Genomic DNA, 14,436 nt, shown 5'->3' on the forward strand with positions numbered 1-14,436 from the left:
AGATGTCCAACGTTATAGTCTCTATATGGATATGAAATGGCTTCACATTCTTATTGTGTTTAGCTCATGTGAATCAACCCAAAGCAATTTAGGGGATAATTCATCCACATATGTAGGCTCATTTGTTTCATAGAAAAAGAATGATTTTAAAACTATTTTCTTAAAAATAATCAATTATATCACTTGACGATAATTTATATCTAAACATTTTCGTGAATAATGGAGATATTTTTCATTTATTCATTTTTATAAATGATACAAACGATCATTTTTAAGAAAACATTTTCCAAATGATCCATTTTTTCCCAAAACAAATGTGCCCATAATGTCTTCAAATACTTCTACAATCTGATTTTCGTTCTTTCTTGTTGATAAATTATTCTAATGGTCCAAAGAAATAATTGCTCGACTCAGGATTTCTATTTATAGGCATGATTCAGAGACTAAGTTCACAGGACGCGATGGACAAATATGGAGCCCGAAATGTTGAAGGGAAGAAGTCTAGACGGCTCTTTAGTTTTCCGGAATCAAGTCGAATTTATCACTATCTGTATTTATGGGCATGGACACCCGTTCGATGGTGATGAGTGAGGGCGTGAGATTAAGCTTACGATGAAATTTGAGAAAATAAGACAAAAAATTAAGACATAGCTCGGCACGTCGAAAAAGAGAAGGGTAGACCAATCCTTCGTACATAAGGCTATCCGACAAAAGAGTAGAAAAAGAAAAAATAAAATAACAATTTGACTCACGAATCGGTCGCATTATATTGCTTTCGTATCTTTTCGGTATATGCTTCGTTGCTTCACGGCCCTTGATCCCATTCCTCTTGATTCCATCACGTGTGCCATCTTCTTCTAGAGAGGCTACTCGTGGCAAGCATCGAAAGCAATTGGATTTTTCACCAGGACAAGAGGATCCTCGATGGAACAGCCGAATTGGGTCCGTTTGTCTTTTGGCAATCGGCCAAACTTCAAAAGCCTCACGAAATTTTGCCTTTTTTTCCGCTCGTTTGTTATGGAAAAAAGCTCGCGAGAGTATCTTAGAAGACCCCTATGACAGTTGTCTCGCGCGTATTCCGTGGCTGCCAAGTCGACGGGATTACCAGCGTAGCTTCTAATGCCGCAACGTGTCTCGTTAGGCGCGGGAATCATTGGCGCCTGGTCTTAACTTTCCCAGATTCCTTAACCCTACAAGCGCAAACCATGCGGATTCAAGAACAAGGCATTGACGAAATCGAGCGAAGGCGATTCTGTCGGCTTTCCTGATCGAGCGCGTGACTAGGCAAGCTCGTACTCCACAGACGAGACGTCGAGACGTCGGAACTTTTACGGAAGAAATGATGCGTGCTTTTATCTCTTTGTGCGATGGCACCTGTGTCGGTTCGACGATGGCGATGAGTACCTACCATGGATGAGCGGGTGGCGTGTGGTTCCAGCATCATTTCTAGCCGGGAGTGGAATTCCAGCGGCGACGCTGGAAGGGGGAAAAAGCCACGGTACATGTGAACAACGGGAACAAAAGGCGGTCTAATCAATCATGCATGGTGGGGTTTGTCGATTCGTATCTTTTTTGGTCACGTGTGTGAGGTGGTAGACATGTCCTTCCAAACTTAAAGCGAGAGCATCAATGCGTTCCTTAATCGGTTCGTATATACTTTCGAATTCGAATGTGACATAAGAAAATTTATGGGATCATTTTCTAATTATTCAAAAAAAAAACTTAAGTTATTAAATTAAGGTGTAGTTTAAAATTTAAATATCCAAACACTCCTCTCATGAGTAGGTTGGACTTTAGCATAAGTCGAAAGTACGAAATTATGTAATTACGGAGACAAATAAAGAATTAGAAAAACTTGAATTTAGAATTTCTTACTTTGATATCATATGTAATTTTGTAAAATCACCATTGACTCTTTTGGAATCAAGGGAGAGTGTTATAATATTTAAATGCCAAACTACATATTTATTTAAGAGCTTAAGTTATTAGAACAAGTTACATGACACTTTTTATTGAATGAGTGACGCACTTTAGAATGCAGTTTTTTTTTTTTTTTTTTCAGTCCAATAAAATGCAAGTTTACTCAAGGGGCGTGTAGAACATACCGCCCAAATCAAGGACCACTCAAATCAGACCAGATTGAACCGGCCAGTTTGATTCAGTTCCTAGTTTCTAAAAATGAAATTGGCGTTCGAGTAGTTCGATTTCCAGTTTCGAGGAAAAACAAGACTAAATTGACTAAATATACTTTTTATTTTATTAATTTTGAAAAAAATTAGTAAAATGTGAACTAAACACTATCTTGATCCAATTCTAAGCAGTGAAAAAAAGAAGGAAAAAAGTAGTGCAAATAAGTAAGGGATTGGTTCCATTGGACCAAATTAGATTAAGAATTGACCACCCCTAGTGTACTCGTATATACGGATGTATAAAAATTTGTTGGAACATAATACCAACATTGCTGAAACAATTTAAAGATGTCACGTGAACTTAAGGAACTTAGTCTGCTTTGAACAACACCAACAATTACTATTTGTATATAAATGGGCAAAGTATAATAAAAGTTTTAAATCTATTATTGTATTGATATCAATTCAATCATAACCGACCAAAAAAAAAAAAAATCAATCATAAACCTTTTAGCTAGAGCAATTAAGTTCTGATTTTTTTATATTTGTGCTAATTGAATCTATATTGACAATTTTGGCTGGAAATTATTAACTGGATGTCAACTATCATATATAGCTCAACTAACGTGGATGTAGACATTTTTAGTAATATCTTAATATTTTTGAATTTTTTGTTTCTTTCCTTTATTGATGTCGTCATTGTTATCGTCATCGTTGTTATTATTATTATTATTATTATTATTATTATTATTATTATTATTTCTTTCATCTTGGCTAGCAAGGACCGCCTTATTAGCAAGCCCTCTTTGGCTATTGGTGAGGATCGCCTCACCCAAAGCTGGCGGGGAGGCCATGGTAGCCTTGTCAGCTACAAGCAATGCGTTCCTCACCCAGATATAGCAAGGGCTGCAACTCTCACTAGCAAAAAATGAAAGGGGAAAAAATTCAATTTTTTTCAAAAAAATTATTAATAATGTCTACTTCAACGCTAATTATACCACATAATATGGCCAAAATCTACATTCGTGATTTTCGACCAATTTCAGTTGGCATAAATGTAAAATATTTAGGTCTAAATTAATCTAATTAAAATGTTTATAACTGAATAGTTATAAATGCAATGAATTTAACACTTTTTTGGGTACTTTCTTCCATATAAATGGATTGACCTATTCATGACATCAAATGCATTTAAGTTCAATTCGAACACTTTTCATTACGTGTCTTGTCGTGAATCATTGACATATACATCAGTCAATCGGCGGCCATCTTACATGACATGCCTATTATTGATGTAAACAAATTTTTAAATTTTTAAATTTTTTTTTTATTCTTTATTTTTCACAAGTTGTCAAAAAATTTATGACTAAATTAACAAATCATCAAAAGATTCGGAATTAAATTAACACAAATGAGAAGTTTAGAATTTAAATCGGTAAAGTGGTACAATTAAATAATTCATGATTGAATAGGTCGCATAATAATAAATTTAGAACTTTTTAAATAGTTATCTCGAGATTGAAATATTCCAAAGAAGCACGCGTGTCGTGGAAGCACTAGTCCACCATTGTCCGAAGCAAACCGAATATGCTTGGCGTCCGGTCGGGGATCCCAAATCACGACCGGACGGCACGCGGACAAGAGCCAAGAAATTCGGAATCCAGGGAGCGTGAATTGCACCGCGTGCCCACGCCGCGTCGCGAGACGGTCCACGTTGCTCGCGGATCTACGCGCCATCTACGCGCCTAGCCCAACCCGACCCTTTTTCCTCATCTCAAGCTTCCCGTGGGCCTACTTTCACCCGCTCTCACGGGAGCGTGTAACACACGCACCAATAGGAAGACGGCACAGCCTTGATCCACCTCGTGCCACGAAATCAGTAGGTAGCACGAAATTTGTTGAGTAACACGCGATTAAATCGGATTAAACCCAATTAAGATTTTGATTTGGGAATCGAGGTTCATTTACAAAGTTCGGGTTTTGGCCAAAAATATAATGTAAAATAATATAAAAACTAAATTACATAGAATTAGACATGAGCATTTGCAACCTTTGAGGAACTTTCTGTACACTTTGCTCCAAATACATAAGAGAGCAAAAATGAACTTCTGCTAATACCCCGCCCAAAAAAAAAAATGAGGGACAAAGGGAAATGATGTTTCTCAACTCTGGGTCAGAATTTCAGCTCCTGTTCTAGTGATCAAAATGGTGTGCTCGAACTGGGCGGCCGGGCTGCCGTCGGCCGTGAGAGTTGTCCAGTTGTCCGGCCACGTTCTGCACTCTATACTTCCCAATGTAAGGATCGGTTCTGCGCACCAACATGTCACGGTTATTGTCCGCGGCAAATGCGAGAAAATTTTGCGGCTAACTTCGAGTGACATGTAAATAAGCAAAGGTTTCTCAAGAGTTTTGCAGGAAATTTGGCGATGGACTCACCGATTGTGAACGTCTGTCCCTCGACCATCGTCCCAGGCTCTTCGTTTCCTGCTCGACAAAGCATGACATGTTAAGGAAAGTGACCGAGTTTCGGTTTCAGATTCCACACCCACGATTTCTCAATGCCGGTTGACGCATTTTCGTATACAGTGGTCATGCCACGGCGTTTCACGCTCATTCTTCTATCACCAGTCTAGCTTTTCCTAATCCAACAATGAGGCGAGTAGATAAAGAATTAAGGGAAGGGGCTTACGATGATGATAAATGACTGGCTGAGAATGAAATACAGTTCCGACTCCATGCCCAACGAACCGCTCAACCACTCCAAAGCCATATTTCTCGGCATGCTCACTGGAGGCATAAAGATGCATAAAAATGTTCAGACGACTGTTCCCAAAACAAATAACGAGGTTAAGCAGTTCATGCTTACCCAAGCATGCCAAATCTGAAATATCCACTAAACAATGGCACAAATGTAAACAGCAGCAGAATAACAGGCTCTGAGATTGTACTCTCTATAAGCTATAACTGCTCAGTGACAAATGTTCTATCCCAAGCAAATTGAACCAACACTTCCTTTGATTCTTCTCAAATTGTAAATGCAGTCTAAAGAAAATCTGATGCCCAAATCTTCTTAATAATATCTAGTAGCAACTGAAAACTAAGTTTCCTTTAGAAAAGAACATCAAACTTCTCGTCACGTAAAAATCTAGAAAAATAGTGGAAAAATTCTTCAGTTAAGATGGTAATCATATTCAAATAAAAAAGGAAGTAACTAGTTTAAGAGATTGGCAGTTTGGAATCATTTCATTGTTTTGTGCAGTGTTTCTGCTCACACATACCCTACACCTTTCTAGCCCTATCCCATTTTTCCACATGAAAATGCGAAAAAGAAAAAGTATATTCTACTTTCAAATTTATCTCCATCAAGTCGTTTCTAGACCTGTCAAAAGTTCGTGTTTTTCATGACATTTAAGCAACTCCAGCTGTAGTATTGTTTGTGGATCTTGATCAATGTTCTACTAGATTTAAACTAACTGAGATGCATATGGTCCAAGAGTGAGCACTATAGGTTGTTTCCAATACTCAGTGGCTTGATCGAACCAAGCCTCTGCAATTTCAGAATCCCCCTGTCGAATTTGTTCCCTTAATCAATCAAATTCTTAAAAAAAAAAAAAAATTGATAACTTCTTGATCTTGATCCCCCTCCCCTAGACTAATCAAACTACTTGTAGTTCCATGCAAATAAGATCTGAATTTTTGTCAGCAAATTAGTCCAGCATCCAGCATAGAAGAATACACATGACTGCTATATTGTAGTAGTATTTTTGTTATACAGCAAACCTAAGGAACTATCCTGACATTATCTATGATTTTTCTGCTGTAAGATTGCAATCAAGCAGAAACTGTAATATAGCTAACTGGTAACTTGCACCAAATGGCAATGACCCGAAAGACATGCAAATTTTGTGCTACTACAATTGAAACTGAGAAAATGAATTTCTCTTATTTTCAATCTACATCTTCCAAAGCCAATTCTCAATACAAAAATCAAGCATCCAAAGTGAGTCGACACGGACAAAATTTACAGAGAAACTACTGACCAACATTTGTAAAGAAGCTGAAACAAACCTTATTCTCTTTCCAATTTTCTTAAAACTTGCACCATCTTTGCAAACTGCTATGCCTCTTTCCATGCACTCTTCAGTAACCTACCATGACAAGCACAGCGTGAACTCCATAGGAGATGGACAGGAAGAAGTAGCAATACCAGACCAAACCATAAGCAAATTTTCACCTGCACAAGTTTCTTGAGTGCATCACTGACATTCCCACAGAGAAAAGTCTTTGACGTGTCTCCATGATAACCCTAACAGACACGGAGAGAATTGGCATCAGAGAAGACAACCAACTCCGCTATCGTACAGAAGTTTTAGCTTTGGTTAAGGGAACTCGACATTGACAACTTCGTAAGAATAAAGTCCAATTAGATTAATGATACAGAAACAGCAACCTCTAATGAGACAGGGATGACCAGATTGCAGACCATGACCCAGGCAAATAAACATGGACAGGAGGGAGGAGGGGAAGGGACCCCAATTGAATCATAACAACATGAACTTAAGTAATTTAAAACAGACACAATAGCCCATGTCTTAGAATCAACGAGGACGACACATGTATTTACTTGTGTATATACAGGTTTAAAATTGAATGTCATCATTTTCTTCCTTCATCAACATATGACACTGATGCGTCTTTTTTCTTACTTTCAAGTGACTACTAGTATATTCAAGCAAACGATCATTTAAAGCTGATCTCTTAATTAGATTACACAGATCGATCTTCTGTCTGCGGGTACGTACAGAGTGTGCATCTCTGAAAGAGATAGATCGACTTCCTCTAGACACACGCAGACTATATTCCCTCCAGTAATAGCTAATTAAATTGATTCAGATCTAGGCATATGAGAGTAACAAGACTACAATAACTTTGTAAGTTACACTTATTAAGTACAGCATTCAGCTAATAATTGATTGACAAACACTTACATTTAAGTAGACAGTCACGTCGATGTTTATAATGTCTCCATCCTGCAAAAGATTGCGATCATTGATAAGAAAATAATGGGCTTCTTATTTGAGAACTTTGAGCCAATATGGACCTGTAGTTGACGAGAATCCGGTATTCCATGGCACATGCATTCGTTAACTGATGTGCATACACTCTTGGGAAATGCTCCATAGCCAAGAGGTGAAGGATAAGCACCAGCTTCAATAATCATCTGGTGCACTGCTTTATCTATTTCATCTGTTGTCACTGATGGCTAGCAAAATAAAAGCAAAGTTAAGCACAAAATTCCCTGAAAAGGAGGAGCACAAATAAACATTAGAACATGAAATCTCATATTTCTTTCCAGAGTGAATTTCAGTATGTTTCTTTTGGTATAAGGGCAGGTATTGCTACTTGTCGTCCTAGTTCTACTCATGTCAACTTCAAATGCCCTAGGTACAATCCATTATTTGCTTTACCACCCTAATTCAGAAAATTCAACCACAAGAAAGAGCATGTTATTCCATCACCAGAAGATAACCTCTCACTCCAAGTACTAAGACTGAGGCCACCATAAACATGTAAACCTGCATTTAAGTTTTGAGACATAAAGGAAAGACTACTTGAGCTGACAAAAAACAGTAGCAAAAGATTGAAAGAATGTCACAGATCAGCTGAAATCAAAGAACCATACAGCATCTAAAGTTATTATACTAGGACATCGTTGACTTCCTTGTCAGCTCATACCAGTATATTTTTACATTCCGCTAGTATATTTCTAATTTCCAAAGCAGAAACTCCTCTCATAAAGCATAATCTCACCTTGACCATTTTCCCTGCATAATCAAGAACACGAGCAGCAAGCTCACATGCAGCTCTCATGTGAGCAATGCCGTCAGAATCATGAATTTGATATTCACTAGCAAGCTCTGGAAGCAACGTTGAACCAAAATAAGGAGGCTTTGGTATGTGGTCAGGCACAGGAAGCTGTGGAGATACCCTTCCACGCCTTAAAGGTGGCCTTCTTTTGAACCTTTTTGTGCTTTGAAGTTCACGTTCTCTGGGGTTTTCATAGTAACAGACTTATATCAGCGCAAAATAACCATAAATCAGCAGCAAGGAGAGGAGGAAAAAACAAACTGAGACAAGAGTGGAAAAGTAACTTCCAAGAGCAAGAAATCATCCTCCCCAAGTGAATCACTTTAGAACAATCCTTATTCCTAGGAATCTCTGGTTCTGTGCATCAAATGCCGGCAGAGGCAGTCAACGTGTTTGGTTTAGATATTAAATTCAATCTCACCAGAATCACACAAATAAATCAGACAAGACATTTACAGAGAGTTTTAACAATTAATCACTCGGCCAAGGTGCTGGCAGCCCTATCTGCCCTGGGCATGCCACCATTTCAAATGGACCTTTACAGGGGACGGGAATTCAAAACAGGGTCCGAACAACTAAGGCTTTCGCGTAAATAGACAAAATCTTCGAGACAAACAAACGACTTATACAAAGATGCCAATCCGCACAAGCAGAAACCCGATGCTCGCTAAGAATTGGCTCTGTTCTCCCTTGCTACCACAATACACTTGTACAGCACAAACTTAGATGCCAAGAGGGTCCTCATTTTTATGTATGTAAAGGTACCTCCTGATTCTCATGGCCTCCTCCAAGCCGGACACCTTCTTGCAAACAATGACCAGTCGCCCCTTCGGACATGTCGGCTTCACTGAAAAATGCGAACAGAAAGAGGCCTTGTCATGCCAAACATTAGCAGCTTCACTAGCACCAAACTACCACGGATAAAGACCGAACGGAAGTATCCAGTAACTCCTAATCAAGCTCTCGTCAACCTAGCAGGACCATTGCGCGACTTAACAAGACCAGCAAAAGAACTACGAAAAGGTATAAAGAGAAGAACTTTAGAGCACCAACCGGAAACGGGAGCGGGCGAGAAAACGAGTGGCGCCCCGGCGAAGAGGGAAGACTTCGACGACGGCGATGACGACGACGGCGAGAGCCGCAGCGACGCTGAGCGGGCGAGGGAGTCCGCCATCTCTCTGCGCCAAGAAAAAGCTCCGACCTTTAGGATGAAACCGCGACACGGAGGGACGGAGACTCTGAATTGCGATAATATCGAGCTCGACGAGTGGGCTGGGCCTGAAAAAGATGGCTGGGCCAACGACCTTTTCCCAAGTGGGCCGAAGAGCCTTGCTCGACGAGCCTGCCCATGACATAAAAAAGGAATTCGTTGCAGATGGGATGCGCTGTCTTTGACCCGTCAAAGAAATCAGTAATCTTAGTCCGCAGCATGGAAGTTAATAGCGCAGCACCCCTAGATCCAAAAAATTGGAACTAGTGCTATGTACCATACGGGCTGTGCTAGTATGATAATTTTTGTGCCACTGTAAGAGTAACGCCATGTCGTGGTTACAAATTTTTAAAGGAATGAATCTCACAATAATTTCTATTTTTTTTTTTTTTTTGTAGGCAAGAACATATTATTAGTCTCATAGTAGATTAACAACAACCACGTAAGTATTTTCCTATATTACTTGAGAGTAAAAATACTAAAAAGTCTTAAACTTATTATATTTATATCAATTTAATCTTAAATTTTTTGATTTGATCAATTTAATCATATACATTTTCACATAGTACCAATTGAATTCATTCGACTCATTTAAGTGGAAATTACTAACACAAGCATCGACCGTCCTATGCGGCATAGCAATCGATGACTAGACAATTTTATAAAATTTTATTAAAAAAAATTCTTTTTTTCTTTTTTTTTTTCCTTTCCCTCTTCCATCCTTCATGATGGCCGATGGAGGTTGTCGGCCACTAATGAGGGCCAAAAATCTTCATTTAGGCAAATCTCTCGCCATCCAAGTGAGCCAACCTTTGATAGGGTTGTGCAAGGGGCCTCGACAGCCTCTAGGGATGGCAAGGGGCCTTGTTAGAGGCCAACAAGGGTTGGCCAGGGGTCCTCTCGGCAAGGGGTAGCCTCATCTAGCCCTGCTAGCCCTTGCCAAATGTTGGCGAGGGCATCTCAACCCTCGTTCTTGCTAGTGACCTCTAGCGACCATCACAAAGGTTTGGTGGAGGGAAAAAAAAGAGAAAGCAAAAAAGAAAGAGACAAAAATTATTACAAAATTTTTTCACGATAGCATTGATCATGTTATGTAAGATAACCAATGTTCACATTAACAATTTTAAATCTAAATTGGTCAAATGGACTCAATTAGTATCAATATGAAAATATTTGAAATTAAATTAATCTCGTTAAAATGTTCATATCTAAACTTGTATTAATGCAATAGGTTCATAATTTATTTTTTTTTTTTTTTGCGTTTTTCCCATTATTTGAGAAATACCCGTTATTCTACTGGTGGATCGACTGTTTCTTAACTAAAAATTATTCTTGATCACCGACGTTCAGTTGATTTACAGTCAAGTGCCATAATTTGGATGTCGATCATAGAAGGCATTACAAATTCTTTTTTTTTTTTTTTTTCCCGCCGTCGGTGCACTTTGACCCGCCCCATTTTTCAGGAACTGCTGCACGTGGCCTATTTCCAGACACCAATTCATTGCCGTGTGGGGACTTGCTTGAAACTAGAGGAATTGGTCGAACTGCATCGATCGTCCAAGACGTTGAAAGTTCAGTGCATTTAATGATTAGAATTAAAGCGAGGAACCCAATGGAAATAAGTAAATATTGGTAGCACTTTGCAAGTTGGAGATGCTGCTACCCTCGAACCCCGTGACGTGGGATTGTTTGTTGTTGACGTTTATGCTAGAGTTTATCTGTATAACAAATTTTCTTTTGGGCCTTCGAGCTAGAGCCCAATCGATGGGGACGTTGCATGAACTCATGTACGTAGATACATGCACGCATACATCGGGGAAGAGACACATATGGACCTAAAACTAGCACACATATATATACATATATATCTATACAGATGTACACGCGCGGGCGCACATATGCAGATCATCATTAGTCAAGTTCGAGTAGAATATTGAGTTGCGGTAGCAAGATTTGACCCATCCAGCTGAGCGATTATAATCAGCATCCTAAACGATTCTTGATGGCAAGAGATGGTGGAATATAATCAGCTACATAACACATTATTCTCAAAGTCTTGTCAAAGTAGCCCTAACTTCGAGAGAAAAGCCTTTTCCGATTGTTTAATGTTTGATTAGCGATCCTACTTTGACAGTACAGAGAATACATACTCGATATATACCGCAGCACACGCAGATTCAGGTTTGATTCTTTCATGGCTGATAACGAATTCCATTAAACAAATGGCTGGCATATTATCATTCGTTTTTTAGCCATTCACGCTTGATCAAATTGGCAACATCCATGGTGCTTTTGGTCTCGTTACACTGTGGAAGACGACCTAACGAATGACTAAAGATAAATCAAAAATGGGGAAGAGAAAAGGCTTAAGCAGGTCATCCCCTGCACTCTGCAACAGATACCAACAGTTTTGCAGAACCCATTGTCGAATTCCGTTTGCGCCTCTCTCCTACAGAAAAAGGTGCCAACGCTAGCGTCGGCCGAATCGAAACGTTACGTGCGAATAAAAATTTTAAAGTCGAAGCTTATCTGTCACTAATCAAAAGAAAAAAAGAAGACAACCGCAATGCTCTGTAATAAGACTTAACAATGGAGGCAAAAGGGAACTTGTCTATCTCAAAAGCATTTTGATTTCTCATCCTTATCTAGCTGCGCCACTGGTTCCAAATCATACATGATCGACATTTTAACCTTATGAACCTTTTTTTTTTTTTATATCCACTTTTCCTCCTCTTTTTATCCATGTTTTGATAAATATGACCCTATAAAACGCTGGTAGTGAATGCAATTAAGAATGACGAAGTCCAGACCCATTTGAATTCTTTCTCGAGTTTTTATTTATTTATTTATATGGCTCTAATTTTGAGGAAAAAAACTAATGATCAATCTCCATATCGGGTGCCAAAAATTAAGGTTGATTGTTCAAATGCAGTGTATTGGATTGAGACCTCATCATCTAGACAGATTCGTCAGTATCCATAGTTAATTGATAGTCATATTACAATCCTATTGGCTAATCCCGGGTAGCTCCCTGGGTTTGTCCCACTGGCTGGAATTAGTGCAGCCACTCAAATTTCGACTTCAATTCGAAGATAGCAGAGAGCGATTAGGGAGGACGATCCTCCCGGTGAGCTGGCTGTAAACCCAATTCCTTACAAGTGAATAAGAAGAGATCATTAGAACACTTTAGAAAACCATGTCGATAAAACTCCACAATAAAATAATCGCATAACTTCGGGAGAAGGGCTCTTAGCTCATAAGTCAGGGACACAACAACCAAAAGTAAGTGGCTCCTTGCCGACCAGATATTTCTAGAAAGCAACATGTACATTTTGCTCAACATGGCAAAAACTAAACTAGGAGAGCAAGTTGGATAGTGTGCCAAAATGAGAATCAATTATTTTTTTCCCCCACAAAAGAGGAGCACGATACAGAAAACTCATGTGTCACTTATATTTACAGGTAGATATATGTCCATCAACCTTATATGGAACAAAAAAATAAAATAGAAAACATTGAATTCAAAGAGAGAGAGAGAGAGAGAGAGAAGAATTCTGCAAGCTCACATGTTAAAAGGGTGCAACTTGACTGTTGATTATTTCTATCTTCCAGGAGACTTTTCCTTCTTTGCACCTAATTTTTTAGATTTTCTTCTTCCCCCCCTTCAACATCTATCTTGTAAAAATATACAATTGATTTGGATCTACAACATAACCCCCCTCTTTCTTCCTCATATAATTCACAAAACATGATAACAACTAAGGGAAAAAAGGAAAATTCAAAAACCTAAGGGAAAGAAGTTCAAAGGAGAAGATCAAAAGATGGAAGATGTTAGGTGCTACAAAGCGCCAACCACCATCTGCTGCTTCTTCCTACACTCGAACGACAACAAGTCCACATCCCTCATTCTCTTCCCACCACCGCAATAGGGCACCTCCATTATGTTCACCCCGAACAGCCTCACCATCTGTACGGGCGGCGGCGGCGGCGCGGCCGGGCCGGCCGGCGGCTGGCCCCGCGGCTTGAAGTCGATGTAGAGCTGCTTGTCCGGCCCGGTCGACCGCTGGAAGCAGACGGTGTCGCCGGCCTTCAGGCTCTTCTCCTTCACGAACCGGCTCCAACCCTTGGTGAGCACGTAGCTCTGGCTGCTGTTCCAGTACGAATACCGGAACCGCCACACCTTCCCGCCGACGTCCTCGAAGTTGAGCAGTACGCCCTTCATCGTCGCCGCCGGCCCGCCCGGCAGCGGGAAGTGCTTCTCCGCGTGCTGCTTCGGGATCACCAGCCGGTTCAGCTTCCCCACGTCGCTCGGCGTCACGGCCTTCTCGAACAGCTGCTCCCGGGCGGCGGCCGACCACTCTGTCCGCCCCGGCCCGAACCCGCCCCTCCCGGCCCGTTCCGCGGCGGAGCCCCTGTAGCTCCGCTTGCTCTGCTCTAGCTCGTCGCGGTACGTGTGCTTGCGCAGCATGTCGACGATCTCGGGCTTGGGTGTTTGGCCAGGAAGTCGGCCTCGGCGGGGTCCATGGCGCCATCGGGCTTGAAGTTGGTGACGGCGTCGCGGCCGCGGAAGCGCTGGGCGGCGATGTCGTAGGCGCGGGCGGCGTCCTCCTCCTCGTTGAAGGTGCCGAGCCAGACGCGCTGGTGCTTCTCGTAGATTTGGGCGCCCCAGCGGCCGTTGGGCTGGGGACGACGCCCTTGTACTTGGAGGAGGAGCTTCTTGTGGGACTCGGCCTCGGCGCCGCCGTCCGGCGCGGGGTCGAGGACGGTGCTGGCCGCGCTGCCGACGCGCCACAGGCTCCCCGGCGGCGGCGGGGAGGGCTTGGCGGGCGGGGGGGAGAAGGATGGAGAGTCGCTGCTGGTGGTGCTCTCGTCGGTGCAGCTGATACCATCCATTGCTCTGTGTGTTGCTTGCCGGTCGAGTTTTGGTTTGTCTAGCTGAGAGAGAGAGAGAGAGAGAGAGAGATGGAAGGGTGAATGAATGAATGAGTTGGCTGGGTGGAAAGCAAGGAATGTGGGGAATATATATAGAGAGAAGGTGGGCAGGGAAACAGGGCAACAGTTTCTAAGTTTCTTATGTTTGTATTTGAAGAGAAAATACAGTTAAAATTAGTATTTCTGTGCGTGCGCGTGAGATAAATGGGGAGATATGGGGATGTGGCTGTAGGTGGGTCAACTCCATGGGGTGAGGGCTGTGGTAAGGTACCAGGAAGATTCATCGTCATGGGTCTT

The 14,436-nt window shown here is 41.1% G+C and overlaps 1 protein-coding gene and 1 pseudogene across 2 annotated transcripts; both read right to left on the minus strand.

The window, feature by feature from the left end:
• Positions 1 to 4,122: 4,122 nt before the first annotated feature.
• On the minus strand, positions 4,123 to 9,232 carry LOC104453814 (methionine aminopeptidase 1B, chloroplastic). The gene is made up of 10 exons (XM_010068438.3): positions 9,051 to 9,232; positions 8,763 to 8,844; positions 7,941 to 8,178; positions 7,231 to 7,392; positions 7,118 to 7,159; positions 6,364 to 6,435; positions 6,198 to 6,277; positions 4,819 to 4,916; positions 4,566 to 4,613; positions 4,123 to 4,437 (listed from the first exon to the last, which is right to left on the minus strand). The coding sequence occupies exons 1-10, from the start codon at positions 9,169 to 9,171 to the stop codon at positions 4,292 to 4,294; spliced, it is 1,089 nt and encodes a 362-aa protein (XP_010066740.2). The 5' UTR covers positions 9,172 to 9,232; the 3' UTR covers positions 4,123 to 4,291.
• A 3,476-nt stretch (positions 9,233 to 12,708) lies between these two features.
• Positions 12,709 to 14,219, minus strand: LOC104453815 (annotated as a pseudogene). Its single transcript, XR_001979920.2, has one exon. The product of XR_001979920.2 is annotated as an AP2/ERF and B3 domain-containing transcription repressor RAV2-like (transcript).
• Positions 14,220 to 14,436: the final 217 nt, after the last annotated feature.

Source organism: Eucalyptus grandis, chromosome 7 (assembly GCF_016545825.1).
Source record: "Eucalyptus grandis isolate ANBG69807.140 chromosome 7, ASM1654582v1, whole genome shotgun sequence".
Lineage (NCBI taxonomy): Eukaryota > Viridiplantae > Streptophyta > Magnoliopsida > Myrtales > Myrtaceae > Eucalyptus > Eucalyptus grandis.